The 14,605-nt window shown below is 41.9% G+C and overlaps 1 protein-coding gene across 5 annotated transcripts in view; it reads right to left on the bottom strand.

The window, feature by feature from the left end:
* The window catches only part of CLTC (clathrin heavy chain), a 75,594-nt gene extending 72,213 nt beyond the window's left edge, over positions 1-3,381 (bottom strand). Inside the window, exon 1 of one of the 5 annotated variants that reach the window (XM_012445409.2) lies at positions 3,060-3,381. In XM_012445409.2, the coding sequence (XP_012300832.1) occupies positions 3,060-3,101 (42 nt within the window). In that variant the 5' untranslated portion in view covers positions 3,102-3,381. Of the gene's footprint in view, positions 1-1,463; positions 1,636-3,059 lie in introns of those variants that run through there. The other 4 variants (XM_012445411.2, XM_012445413.2, XM_012445414.2 and 1 more) reach the window with 4 other exon arrangements.
* Positions 3,382-14,605: the final 11,224 nt, after the last annotated feature.

Here is a 14,605-nt window from a genome sequence, read left to right as displayed (position 1 = left end):
CAAAGAATAGGTTAGGGTGATTTTTACTTGGAGACCCAAGGAATCTAGAAATACAAAGGAATGTGTCTGGTGGCCTAAAGATACTTAATGTGCCAAAAAATTGAGAATCACCAAAAAATTGAGAATCACAGGCAATAATTTATATATGTAGCCTAGGATTTTTAAGAAACTGCAATTCCAACAATAGCTTGCTCAAATAGGCACTCATTTATTACCTGCTATCGGTCTAGAAAAAAAGAAATATTCATAAATTAACATTCATTTACTAACCGTCCAGTGATGATGACAGATCCTTCAACTGGACAATGTAGTTAAAGGGTATAAAAATAAGTTCGTTTACAGTTTCACAAGCTAACTCTATACTCATACTTAAGTTCCTCATTTCTTGTTTCCAGTTTTTATTCTAAGTGTTTCAGAAAGTTTTCTGCTACTTAGCAAACTGGTAGAAGCTCAGAGGTCAGAGACCAAAGACACCAATCAAAATAGTCCTTATTAGTTCGGCTTGGTGGTTCACACCTACTATCCCAGCACTTTGGGGGACAGAGGCAAGGACTGCTTGAGTCCAAGAGATTAGCCTGGGCAACATGGTGAAGCCCAATCTCTACAAAAAATACAAAAATTAGCCAGGTGTGGTGGCTCATGTCTATAGTCCCAGCTACTCAGGATGCTGAGGTGGGAGGACAGCTTGAGTCCTGGAGGTTGAGGCTGCAGTGAGCTGTGATGGCACCACTGACCTCTAGCATGGATGACAGAGCAAAAACCCTGTCTCTTCAAAAAACAAAAACCTTCTAATTTTTAAAAGGGAGGAGATAATGATATGAAGTCAGGACATACATTATCATGGAAGAGGCTGTGGTTATTGGGCTCTGCAATTAATCAGCTGGAGCACACAGTCACATTAGTTAAGCAAGCTTAAGTTTAGGCATGACATAGCAATCCAAAAAACAGACTGAATTTTTCAATTTACAAATCTGCTTTATATTCAAAATCTTCAAATTATTTGAGAAGAAAATGGCTTCGCTCAAGTATCTGCAGAAACTTTGAACCAGTTAGAAAACAGACATGTATTAAACTTGTCTTCAATAACTGATGAGGTTGGGTTCCAATCTTTGAGATCATTTAACAATTCTTGTCTCCTCTTTAAAAGAAATGAAAAGCTATTACTCGAACCACCACAAGATTTAGTAGTGAGCTATACATCTGCCGTGGAAAATAAACAGCAGCTGTACTTGATTCTCTGTGTGTGGTTTATAAACATTTGTCTGCAGAAAGATATTTCAGATGCACTTTAGTAAGAAAATAAGCCCACGTTTTCCTTTCACACTTAAGAACAGCACCTTCTCAACTCTCCACATTCATTTGCCACCCCACTTTAACAGAGGTAACCACAGCAATTAAACTTGAATTGATCAGAAAAACATGTCCATTTTTGTCACTGAACATTTTTTTTCTTCTTTTTTTACCTGGCAACTTTCATTTAAGTCACTGAACATTCTCAACCTTCTGCAAAAGTGTTTTTATTGCCAAGGTATATTCCATTACTTCAGATGAGTTATTTGAAAATTATGACTGAAGAAAGTGCATTATTTAACTCATTTTATGGGTAAAGATTTGTTGTTCTTTACATTTCAAGCCTTAAAGGAAAATAATTCCTTGCCAGTGCAAATATGGTAATACCTGCAAAGAAATATGAAATTATGTTACTTACAGCCTGAATTATTAAACCCTTTTATTAACAAGAATCCTTTATGTATGTTATGCCAATGGGGGAATGTAAATAAAAATGGTCTTCAATGGTAAAGTGTCTAATAGGTCACTGGTATTAGTGTCATGCCAAACCACCGCATTCTCTGTTATGATGGAATTAGCCCTTCAGACCATTGAGCTAAGGCAGGCTTCTTTAAGAGGATATTTGGGAAGAAAGCAAATTAATAGGAATAAATTATTTCAGCTACAGTAAAAATCAGAATTGGTGATACCGGAAAATCAAAAGCTCTGAAGAGGTTTAATTCGGTGAAGCCTTCCAATGGTCACCTGCCTAGGCCGGCCACTGGCATGCTGCCAGATGAGACAACAATATGTTGCCTCCAGGATAAGGAACCATGGGGAAGAACTCTAGAACTTACTAAAGGGAAGCCAGTTACAGACAAAATAACCCTTTAGGTCTCAGAGCAGCTGTGCTCTGTCCCCAGGGCTCTGTTCAATTCCATGTGATCCTGAGGAAGATATCAAAACTACCTGCTACTACTAGAGAAGACTAGAAGATAACCTCTGCATAACTCTTTCCCACCTTCTAGAATCAGAGAGGGGTTAAGAGCCACAACATCCCCAGAGAAATAAAAAAAGGGGGGAGGGGAGGCGAGTTTCCCTAGGGACCTTGACCCCACACACTCTAGATTGACAACGCTCTGAGAAATGCGTTCCCCCATTCTACCCTCGTTACGTTCTTTCAGTGACCTTCTGTCCCTGCTGCCTCAGGGAAGGCAAGAGACAAGCCACCGCCTCACCAACCCACAACCCCCACCACCGGAGAAGGTGCCTTTCTCAGCTGAGAGCCGCAGAGGGAGGAAAAAAAAAGGTTGCTCCTCCCCAACCCACCCGCTCCACAACTCCTGGGTGCAGACACGATGAGGAAAAGAGGAGAGCAACAGAAGGTGACAGCCCTGCCTGGCCCAGGGGATGGTAAAAATCCTTGCTCTGGTAGAAACAAGGGAGAATCCCCCTCCCACTCCCCTACCCAAATGAATGAACTAAATAAAATGGGGTGGGGAGAGTTAGTACGCGCAGTGCCGGCCGTTCAGGAAGCAAGATCGAGAGGCCTTTGGATCCAGGCCTGGCCTTGCAGCCCATTGCACCCCAACTCCCGTCCTCTCCATCCAAGCCGCACATCATTTAACCTTTTAAGCTTTCTAAGATACTGCCCACTCCTCCATCTACCCGAAACACCGACAACCCCCCCCACCCCTCCAGCTCCAATACTGCTCAGGGCCAGACTCCAGCTTCTTCGATCCTTCCTACCACCTTCTCCACAGCCCTCATCAGCCCGGGCCCGGCCGCACCTGGAGATGCTCCTGAAAACGAATTGGCAGAATCTGGGCCATGGCGCTGTCGGGGGGTATGGTCTCCTCCTGTCACTGGGGCTGCGGGGCAGTGGCTGCCCGGGCTCTCCAAGGGAGAGGAGGAGAAGGGGAGGGGGAAGGCTGGGCTTAGCAGGATCCTCTCCGGAGACGCAGGAAACTGGCAGGCGGACGAAAGAGCTCGGGTCGGGGGCGGAGGCTCCAGGGGCCAGTTGAGCCGCAATGGCGGAACCGGGCGCAGCGCAGACTCCGGAAACGGCTGAGCCCTGCGGATGGATCCCGGCGACAGAACTCCGCCCAGTCGCTTCACCCTCCCTCCGCCTTATGTACCCTTCCGAGGAGCGGAGCGCGCGGCGGGCGCAGGAATTCGAGGCGCAGTGCGCTCAGATGCTCGCGTCCTGACGCAAATGGGGAAACAGAGGAACCAGAGGGACTACTTTTTAGACTCATCATTTTCGCCAATCTTCTTTTTCTCCCCCCACCGAGGCTTTTTTTTTCATTTTGCCACATCATGCGACTCGGGGCGACCAACGTCACTTCCGTGGGCGCTTTAGGTCCCACCCACGTACTTCCATGTGCACGTGATGCTGATGGGGAAGGGTCGGCTGATTGCTGCCAGAATGGAGAGTGCGTTCCAAGGAAATGCGGCGTCTTCAGGGAGTGAGGTGGCTGTTGGGCCACCTTGAGGCATGGCGGGTGCCGCTTCCTTACCCTGCGGCCCTTGCCTGTTTCGACTGAGCCCTTTACAGGAGGATATGGCGGGAGCTTACGGGCGCAGCCTCCCGCCCTCTCCGTGACTCAGGGAAACGGCCTCGCCGCAGAGTGCTCCCTCGGCAGCTGGCTGCAGCACTCCTCCCCCGCCGGGCTTCAGTGTGGGTGGTTTCCTACAGCCTAGGGAGGGGCCCTGAAACGGGGTTTAAAATCCTCCCTGCCCTCACACACGCCCTTCTGACGGTTGGAGAACCTGACGCGCGGATTCTAACTAGAACCGGCACTCTCTTTGGGTGTTAGATAATTAGCTCAAAGGACAGCGAAGGCCGTTTATGATGCCTCTCAAGCTGACCTTATGACAGCTTTTCTTAACGTTTTTTGCGGACATTTTGTCGGACATGTGCCGGCCTAGCTCAGTGATGAGTTTCGTTAAAGAATTCGAGTATCCGAACGTTAGATTGGACCCAAATTCTAGCAGGAGGATTTTTTTTTTTTTTTTTTTTTTTTTTAGCCACGTCAAATTTATCTCTCAAAGATTTAGATAATTAGGTTAAAGATGGTTGGTAAAACCTGAAGGTTCCTGGAGGAAAGAAATGAACTATTAGCCGTGTTATTTCGGTGGGACCATCTCAACATAGGTTCCTGTAGGTTACCAGTGTAGAAATGTAGCGCTTCAAAGCCGGAGCATCCAGTCTTCAAAGAGCATGAAGGTGTCAACGGCATTCACTATCGATTAATAACCACCTTCCCAGCGCTTTCTTGCTAAAGTATAAGCTATAATAATATTTCACAGTCGCACCAATAAAGGATAAAAGAAGTTAGTTCTGTGCCTTTTATCTTTATAGAGGTGATTTCTACCCCCAGAAAGAGAAAAACTCAAGTCCACAATAATTATATTTAGTGCTCTTTTCAGATAAAGGACATAAAACCCTATTGGGTAGACGATAATTTTATGTGTTAAGCAGTTTTGGCTAGTGAGAAGTTCGCCAATCATTTTAGTTGCTTCAAGTGTTTTTCCCTTAACTGTCTCACATATTGAGCATGAGAGAAGACTGGCAGGTAAGAGGGCAGTCAGAGATTGTTCTACAAAGAAAAACGTTGCCACCATGTTGTAAGAGTGAATATTTATGCTTGCAAAATTTTTTTGTATCATTAAGCTAAATACACTTAGATCCTCTGTGTTCTCCAACATTTGAAATGACCTTTCTAATGCCAGTCTAATAGTAACTGGTTTAAACCCTTTTTGGAAGTACACAAATTCTAAATTAAAATTCTAAGGGAGTAATTGTTTTATGACAGTAATTCAATAGATTGATCAAGTTATATTTTCAGTCTCAGAATCTGGAGATAAAAGAGCTGTATAATGAATTGGCCGCCAAAATTTAATTTATTAATATGTCTTGCATTTTCATACAGATCTTGTAACTTTAAGTACATTTAGAATCCCAAAAGCAGTTGATTTTAGCTATTTGGTGTGGAATATCTAACCAAAAAGTGCACTGAGGTTCTGTTAGTGACTGCTACATCATCACACATAGAAATCTGATACATACATTGTTTTGAGAAATAATTTAGGAAAAGGAAAAATAGATTTTGATATCCTGGATCATTTTGAAATGATCTTCAAATCCAAAAATTTTCAAGAGGAAAAAAGAAGTCAAGATGATAAACATTAAAAAAAAAAAAAAAAAACAGCAAACCCTATGCCTTTTTAAAGATGAATAATTTGAGTAGGGTAATAGGTTTTTTTTAATGGGAGTCTGCTTTTCTTGCTAACAGTATAAAGGCAGTTTCACTGGTTTAGAAAGCCCGAAAGCTGAGGCCATGTTAACAGAGTATGTGAGTTATGTTCTTGCTAACAGTATAAAGGCAGTTTCACTGGTTTAAAAACCCCAAAGGCTGAGGCCCTGTTAAGTTACCTAAGCAATATCTGAATGGCACTGTTTTCACACATTACCTTAAGTTAGAGGGGAGAACAGATAACCTAATAGACCTGGAAGCAAATCCTAATACCCAAAATGTTTTTTTTTTTTTTTTTTTTTTTTCAGACAGAGTCTTGCTCCGTTACCCAGGCTGGAGTGCAGTGGCTCGATCTCAGCTCACTGCAATCTCTGCCTCCCAGCTTCAACCAATTCTCCTGCCTCAGCCTCCCGAATAGCTGGGATTACAGGTTTGTGCCACCATGCCCGGCTAATTTTTGTATTTTTAGTAGAGATGGGGTTTCACTATGTTGGCCAACCTGGTCTTGAACTCCTGACCTCGTGATCTGCCTGCCTCGGCCTCCCAAAGTGCTGGGATTACAGGCGTGAGCCACTGCACCCGGCTTCCAGAATGTTTTTTTCCAATGATGCAGTATGACATAGTCTTTTAAAAGACAATGCTATGATCACCCTAGCTTTTGATTTCAGAAAATGTTTTAGCAAGGTAGCCATGTTAATAAAATAAATGGTGAAGTTAAGGCTATTTTTGTCATAATGCTCATCAACAGTTAGTCCCTATCATGAGTCATAACAAGTGCCATTAGCAAAACTACATGCTTGGTCTGTTATTTTGAGGAGTGCTAGTTTTTCAAAACCTATACAAGACACCTGTATATTGTCACTAATTTTAATGTTATGCCAACAACTAGGATATATATATATTACCCTCAATGGAATGACACCTCAAAAAAAAAAAAAAACAAAAACCTCTTACTGTAGGATTTCTCCGTAGCTGTTCATCTTCAAGCAGCCCTGGCACTAATGTCCCTGCCTTTTAAAAACTTGATTTTTTTAAAAAACAGCTTGAATTTGCTGCATTGCAAAAGTCACAAAGGCATATCTCACATACTCAGAGATTAATTTTAAAGCAGAAATTTAATCCACTTTACCAAATGTTTACAATTCAGATTCTAATAAAGCCACAAAAGACATACTTTAGTATTATCCAAGTAAGATACCTAGTTTTGCCATTTGAACAGCAGCTTTGAAGCATCTTAACCCCCTGGGGCCATTGATATGAATCCCAGCAGGATTAGACTGGCTAGGTCATTATCTTTTCATGCAAGATAAAGAACAGCCTATCAAATTCGAGTAAACAAATGCTCACTCTATTTTGACCCTGTGCAAGTCACTGACTATAGGCAAGGCTCCCCGCTCCAAAATGAAAAAATGAAAGCAGCATTTACACAGCAACAACAATTTTTTTCTTCCTTTTTTCGAGACGGAGTCTTGCTCCTGTCATCCAAGCTAGAGTGCAATGGCGTGATCTTGCCTCATTGCAACCTCTGCCTCCTGGGTTCAAGCAATTCTGCCTCAGCCTACTGAGTAGCTGGGATTACAGGCACCAGCCACCACACCTGGCACATTTTTGCATTTTCAGTAGAGATGGGGTTTTCACTATGTTGGCTAGGCTGGTCTTGAACTCCTGACCTCAGGTGATCTGCCTGCCTCAGCCTCCCAAAGTGCTGGGATTACAGGCGTAAGCCACCACGCCCAGCCCCGAAAGAACAAAATTTTAATGGCCTTTTAATTTTACTATGAAATGTACCTGACTTATATATATTTTTTTCATAACATTCTTGGAGTATAGACATACTCTTGACATCATCCACTGGTAAGGCTTGTTTTAAACTTTTAAATATTTAGACAAGTTTTATAATGTACCATAGATAGCAATAAGATCTATAGTGAATCTTTACTCTGTATCAGCATTGGGCATATTCCAAGTGAAAAGCAAAGACTAGCTCTGTGGGGATCCAACCTGGAATCAGGTCACAGTATATTGGGCCCACCCATGTTTTAGAAGGGTTAAATCAGATCCTGGCAGAGGAATGAAGTGGTTTATGACATTACCTTAAAAAGTCATCTCACAAAAATTGGTTTAGGCAGGGCATGGTGACTCACACCTGTAATCCCAGGACTTTGGGAGGCGAAGGCGGGTGGATCACCTGAAGTCAGGAGTTCGAATTGAGACCAGCTTGGCCAAACGTGGTGAAACCCTGTCTCTACTAAATATATAAAAATTAGCTGGGTGTGTTGGCAGGCGCCTGTCATCCCAGCTACTTGGGAGGCTGAGGCAGGAGAATCACTTGAACCTGGGAGGCGGAGGTTGCAGGGAGCCACCGAGATCACACCACTGTACTCCAGCCTAGGTGACAGAGCGAGACTTGCGTTTGTCTCAAACAAACAAACGAACAAACAAAAAAGCTTCTGGATGCCTTCAATTTCCCGTTCCTTTTATTTTTTGAACCTCCCTGCCTCCCCCATTTCCCTTTCAATTCTAGACAAATTAAACATTCCTATTATAAGTATACTTTTATATAGCACTTTTAAGAAAGGTGTTTATTAATAGTGGATTTTGTATTAGAGGAAGATCAGATAAATATGTCTTCATTTGCCGCTCTACAGTGCGCCACTGCACTCCAGCCTGGGCAACCGAGCAAGACTCCATCTCAAAAAAAAAAAAAAAAAAAAAAGCTGGTTTACAAATAAATAGCAATTCACAGAACACTGTGGACAGAAAAATCCAGAAGGAGTTTAACTCTGCTGATTAATAGAGAGACAGATGCCATGTTACAACATCTTGCAACAAAAGTCACAAGAAGCTTGACAGCATCTATAGAATGAAGAGGCAGTGAGGGTGAAGTGTGGGAACAATTGTTATGGGCAAGTTCTGTTTCTATATATAGAAATATAATGTACCATGGATAACAATAAAATCTAGAACATTCTGTGTTCACCTCCTAGAGTTACTACTGTCTCCAGTTCAAAGCAAAGCATGACCCACAGATATGTTCCCTTGGGAATTTTAAAGTTTTGTCACACTCCAGGAATAGTTCTGCCAGTAGCAATGTACATCTACAGCCTTATTCATGGTAGTAAACTCTCACTTCTTCACAACAGAATAGCTAAGGACTGAGATTTGGTAAAGTTTTGGTTAACAATAAAGTGTAAAGGAATTATAATTAATTTCTTCAAATATTTTCCAGTACCTACAATGTAAAATTAAATACTCAATGTTAAATTCTTTTGTAAAGCCCTTTTTTTTTTTTTTTTTTTTTTTGAGACAGAGTTTCGCTCTTGTTACCCAGGCTGGAGTGCAATGGCGCAATCTCGGCTCACCGCAACCTCCGCCTCCTGGGTTCAAGCAATTCTCCTGCCTCAGCCTCCCGAGTAGCTGGGACTACAGGCGCGCACCACCATGCCCAGCTAATTTTTGTATTTTTAGTAGAGACAGGGTTTCACCTTGTTGACCAGAGTGGTCTCGATCTCTTGACCTCGTGATCCACCCGCCTCAGCCTCCCAAAGTGCTGGGATTATAGGCGTGAGCCACCGCGCCCGGCCTTGTAAAGCCTTTTTTGAAAAAAAAAAAAAAACAGTTAAAATAAGGAAAGCAATTCTGAACCTTAAAGGCCTCAGATTCATCAGTGAACAGTTGTTGTATAGTACTACTACAAATGTAGCTTAATCTCAGTATGTACCAAACCTAGGATACACTAGGAGTTACTTTTTTAAAATGCCATACCTCATCCTGTCATGACTATTAAAAGTAGATTACATGTAAATCAAACCAAATACCTGGTTATTTTCTTTTCTTGGTTGCTCATATTCCAAATAACTGAGTTTAATGTTGTACAGTATAGAACCATACAACTACTGTTCATTCCATAAACTCCAATGATGAAAAGTATGCAGCATTCATATAAGCCTACCTTAGATTTATTGATATAAATTGTTTTTTTTTTCTGAGCCAACCTTGTTAACACCAAGAGTCATGAAAAAGTCTCCTTAGGTTAAGTCCACCAACGACTTAAATACATGGTTCTACATTATCCACAAGGGATCTACTCCAAGAACTCTCCATAGGATGCCTGAAACTGCAGCCAATACTGAACCCTATATAGTACACACTATGTTTTTTCTATACATATATGCCTATGATAAAGTTTAACATATAAATTAGGCACAGTAGCTGGGCACCATGGCCCACGCCTATAATTCCAGCACTTTGGGAGGCCGAGGCGGGCGGATCACCTGAGGTTGGGAGTTGGAGACCAGCCTGAACAACATGGAGAAACCCCGTCTCTACTAATAAAGTACAAAAAATTAGCTGGGAGTGGTGGTGTGCGCCTGTAATCCCAGCTACTTGGGAGGCTGAGGCAGGAGAATCGCTTGAACCCAGAAGGCAAAGGTTGTGGTGAGCCAAGACCGCGCCATTGCACTCCACCCTGGCAACAAGAGCGAAACTCTGTCTCATAAATAAATAAATAAATAAGGCACAGTAAGATATTAACAATAAATACAGGACAATTATAACAATGTACTATAATAAAAGTTATGTGAATGTTGTCTATTGCAAAATATCATATCGTAGTCACCTATTTTTGGACACAGTTGAACATAGGTAACTGAAACATCAGAAAATGAAATCTCAGATGAGGGACTACAATATAAAGCAGTCTACATGCATGGTGAAAAGAAAAACTAACCTGATGAAGACAGCTCTTAGTCTATTTTAGTTACTATATAGTTGACTCACCAGATCAGATGTAGAGATAAGATTATAGTCATTACTGAGGAAGGCTTAAAAATTCCATTTTTAAATTAATTTATTTTTTAAACCTTTGCACAGAAACGGTAAACATTCCATTTTTTAAAAAGGGAACTAAATGAAGTAGCAGACAAGTACACAATGGCACATGATAAAAAGTAGATCCAAGCCCAATCTACTTTTAAATTTTTCTATCTGTAGGAATGAGTGACAGTCAGATTATTCTCCATTTGACCTATTAGTGTTAACCCAAGATACAGACTGGACATTGCAAAACCCTTCCAAAAAATCCTTCTCAAAGTGACAACAGTATCTTTCCATTGTTTAGATCTGGTTCCTCTCTCCAACCACACAAATTCTGTCTCCCTTTTTGTTTCAGTCCAGGTCCTACTCTTCCCTCAAAAACTCAGCTTAAAATCCATTTATTGGCCAGGCACGGTGGCTCATGCCTATAATCCCAGCACTTTGGGAGGCCAAGGTGGGTGGATCATTTGAGGTCAGAAGTTCAAGATCAGCCTGGCCAACGTGGTGAAACCTCATCTTTACTACAAATACAAAAATTAGCTGGGTGTGGTGGTGGGCAGTCCCAGCTACTTGGGGGGCTGAGGCAGGAGAACTGGTTGAACCCGGGAGGTGGAGATTGCAGTGAGCTGAGATGGCGCCACTGCACTCCAGCCCGGGTGACAGAGCGAGACTCTGTCTCAAAAAAAAAAAAAAAAAAAAAAAAAAAATCCATCTACCTTACTTCTCCTGCTATTAAAGCATCTATTGATTATACCACCCATCTAATTTGAAGCCTAGGCTACTTTACAAATACATCCCATAAACAAAGCACCAAACTAGGTGCTGGGCTGTATTTTGGGTTCACTCATCTCATTTCCTATGTTTCAGCTGAGAACCAAGTAATAATATTATTAGGTGAGAAAAATATGTAGATTTTATCTGGACAAGGAATGTGACTGATCATTCTTTGAAAAATATTTTAGGCTGGGCGCGGTGGCTCATGCCTATAATCCCAGCATTTTGGGAGGCTGAGGCGGGTGGATCACGAGGTCAAGAGATCGAGACCATCCTGGTCAACATGGTGAAACCCCGTCTCTACTAAAAATACAAAAATTAGCTGGGCATGGTGGCGCGGCCTGTAGTCCCAGCTGCTCGGGAGGCTTAAGCAGAACTGCTTGAACCCAGGAGGCGGAGGTTGCCGTGAGCCGAGATCGTGCCATTGCACTCCAGCCTGGGTAATAAGAGTGAAACTCTGTCTCAAAAAAAAAGAAAAAGGAAAAAAAAGAAAATAAATAAAAATATTTTAACAGCTTCACAAGGGAATTTTGTATTATTCATATATTAAGTTTAAAGGAATAGCTAACAAGTAATAAGGATTACTTTAAAAATCTTTGGGAGAGCCGGGCGCGGTGGCTCATGCCTATAATCCCAGCACTTTGGGAGGCTGAGGCAGGTGGATCACGAGGTCAAGAGATCGAGACCGTCCTGGTCAACATGATGAAACCCCGTCTCTACTAAAAATACAAAAATTAGCTGGGCATGGTGGCGCGCGCCTGTAGTCCCAGCTACTTGGGAGGCTGAGGCAGGAAAATTGCTTGAACCCAGGAAGCGGAGGTTGTGGTGAGCCGAGATCGCGCCATTGCACTCCAGCCTGGGTAACAAGAGCGAAACTCCGTCTCAAAAAAAAAAAAAAAAAAAGACACGTAAATGATAGCCGGGCGCAGTGGCTCACGCCTGTAATCCCAAGCACTTTGGGAGGCTGAGGCGGGTGGATCACGAGGTCAAGAGATTGAGACCATCCTGGTCAACATGGTGAAACCCCGTCTCTACTAAACATACAAAAAATTAGCTGGGCATGGTGGCGCACGCCTGTAGTCCCAGCTATTCGGGAGGCTGAGGCAGGAGAATTGCCTGAACCCAGGAGGCGGAGGTTGCGGTGAGCCGAGATCTCGCCATTGCACTCCAGCCTCGGTAACAAGAGCGAAACTCCGTCTCAAAAAAAATAAAAATAAAAATGAAAATAAAAAAAATAAAAATCTTTGGAAGAATAAAGATTACTATTTAAATTTATTGATTCCTTGATATTATGCCCAGTCCCATCAACTCTACTACGAAGAAAAAGTAAAAGCCAGAAAAATAAGACATTTCATTAAGACATTTTCTTGCAAATGAAATGATCATTTAAGTTATATTGGGAATGTAAAAAGTACATTCCCAATATTTTCTAGACTCAAGTACAAGTGGTAAAGAACTGAAATTGGCTGAGTGTAGTGGCTCACACCTGTAATCTCAGCACTTTGGGAGACCAAGGCAGGCGGATCACTTGAGGTCAGAAGTTTTGAGATCATCCTGGCCAACATGGGAAACCCTGTCTTTACTAAAAATAAAAAAATTAGCTGAGTGTGGTGGCACATGCCTGTAATCCAGCTACTCAGGAAGCTGAGGCAGGAGAATCACTTGAACCTGGAAGGCGGAGGTTTGCAGTGAGCCGACATTGTGACACTGCACACCAGCCTGGGCAATAGTAAGACTCCAATTCAAAGAAAAAAATCCTGAAATCAAAACAATAATACAGTCATCCCTCAGTATCAGCTGGGATTTGGTTCCAGAACTTCCCCCTGAGGATACCAAAATCTGGCTGATGCTCAAGTTTCTCATATAAAATGGGTAGTATCTGCATCTATGTACATCATCCTGTATACTTTACATATCTAGATTACTTATAATACCTAATATAAAGTTATTATACTTTTATTTTTTATATTATCTTTCATGATTGTATATTTTTATTGGATTTTCTTTGGAATATTTTTAATCTGTGGTTGGTTGAATCTGTGGGTGTGGAACCCCAGATACCGAACCCCTGCATAACAGGGGCTGACTGTATTTCCTGACATGTGAAATTCGAATTTCATTCTCCATAGTTTTATTGGAACACAGTGATATTCATTCATGTACTGTCTGCTGTTGCTTTCATACTACAACATCAGAGTAACTGCAACAGAGATTATATGGCCAGAAAGCCTAAAATATTTACTATCTGGCTTATCAAATTCAAATCAGATAATTTTTTTTTAAGACAGTCTGTTGCCAGGCTGGAGTGCAGTGGCACAATCTCGGCTCACAGCAACCTCTGCCTCCTGGGCTCAAGCAATTCTCCTGCCTCAGCCTCCCGAGTAGCTGGAATTGCAGGTGTGTGTCACCACGCCCAGCTAATTTTTCTGTTTTTAGTAAAGACGAGGTTTCACCATGTTGGCCAGGCTGGTCTCAATCTCTTGTGACCTAGTGATCTGTCCACCTTGGCCTCCCAAAGTGCTGGGATTACAGGCATAAGCCACCATGCCTGGCCCAAATCAGATAATTTTATTATTCCCTCCAGTTTGAACATATGGAAAAAGTATTAAAAATCTAAATATGTAAATTAAGATAATAATGAGGCACCTTTTTGTCAATAATTAGAAGACTGAGGTAGTATGAGGTGTAGTAAGACTGGTATTTTCATATATTGCTGGTTGGAATATGAACTGGTTCATCTGTCCTGCTAAATAGGAGTATACATCAGGAACTTCAAAAATCACTTTCACTGCTGTAAAATTCAACAATAAGAACACATCACAATTTACTAATGCTTTTCCCTACTGATAGCTATATATATGTGCTGTTTTCAGATTTTTTTCTATTAGAAACAATGTTGTATTTCACATTGTAATGAATGCTGTATTTAACTTTTTTATGTATTTATCATCAGCAATTAATGTTAAATCTATAGGAGTCCAATTTTATGAGGCACAGTATATTGTATATAGTCTGAGAGTTCCTAGTCTAGAGAAACCCAGAAACCCCTAAGTCTAAATGTGGACTTACTGGATCCACCCTAAGTAATCAAAATTAGTATCACCAATAAGGGGCAAATGCCATGTACCTCCAGATGTGATACCCTGTTCAAAACCACCTAAGTCTAGAGGTGGACTTACTAGGTATCAGGTTGTACACAGCTTCAACTTTACTAGATATTGCCAAAATGTTGTCTAACATAAGACCTGGCTGGGCATGGTGGCTCATGTCTGTAATCCCAGGATTTTGGTAGGCCATTTGAGCCCAGGAGTTGGAGACCTAGCCTGAGCAACATAGTGACACCTCATCTCTACAACAAATGAATTTTACACTTGATCTTGGCCAAAAGGCCAAGAAGCGATGATGAATTTTAAAACAATTAGCCGGGTGTGTCGGCACACACCTGTACTCTCAGCTACTCAGGTGGCTAAGGTGGGAGGATTGCTTGA

Source organism: Aotus nancymaae, unplaced genomic scaffold (assembly GCF_030222135.1).
Source record: "Aotus nancymaae isolate 86718 unplaced genomic scaffold, 86718_ANA_hifiasm-v0.15.2.pri h1tg000018l, whole genome shotgun sequence".
Lineage (NCBI taxonomy): Eukaryota > Metazoa > Chordata > Mammalia > Primates > Aotidae > Aotus > Aotus nancymaae.
This window is presented reverse-complemented; position numbering and strand designations above follow the sequence as displayed.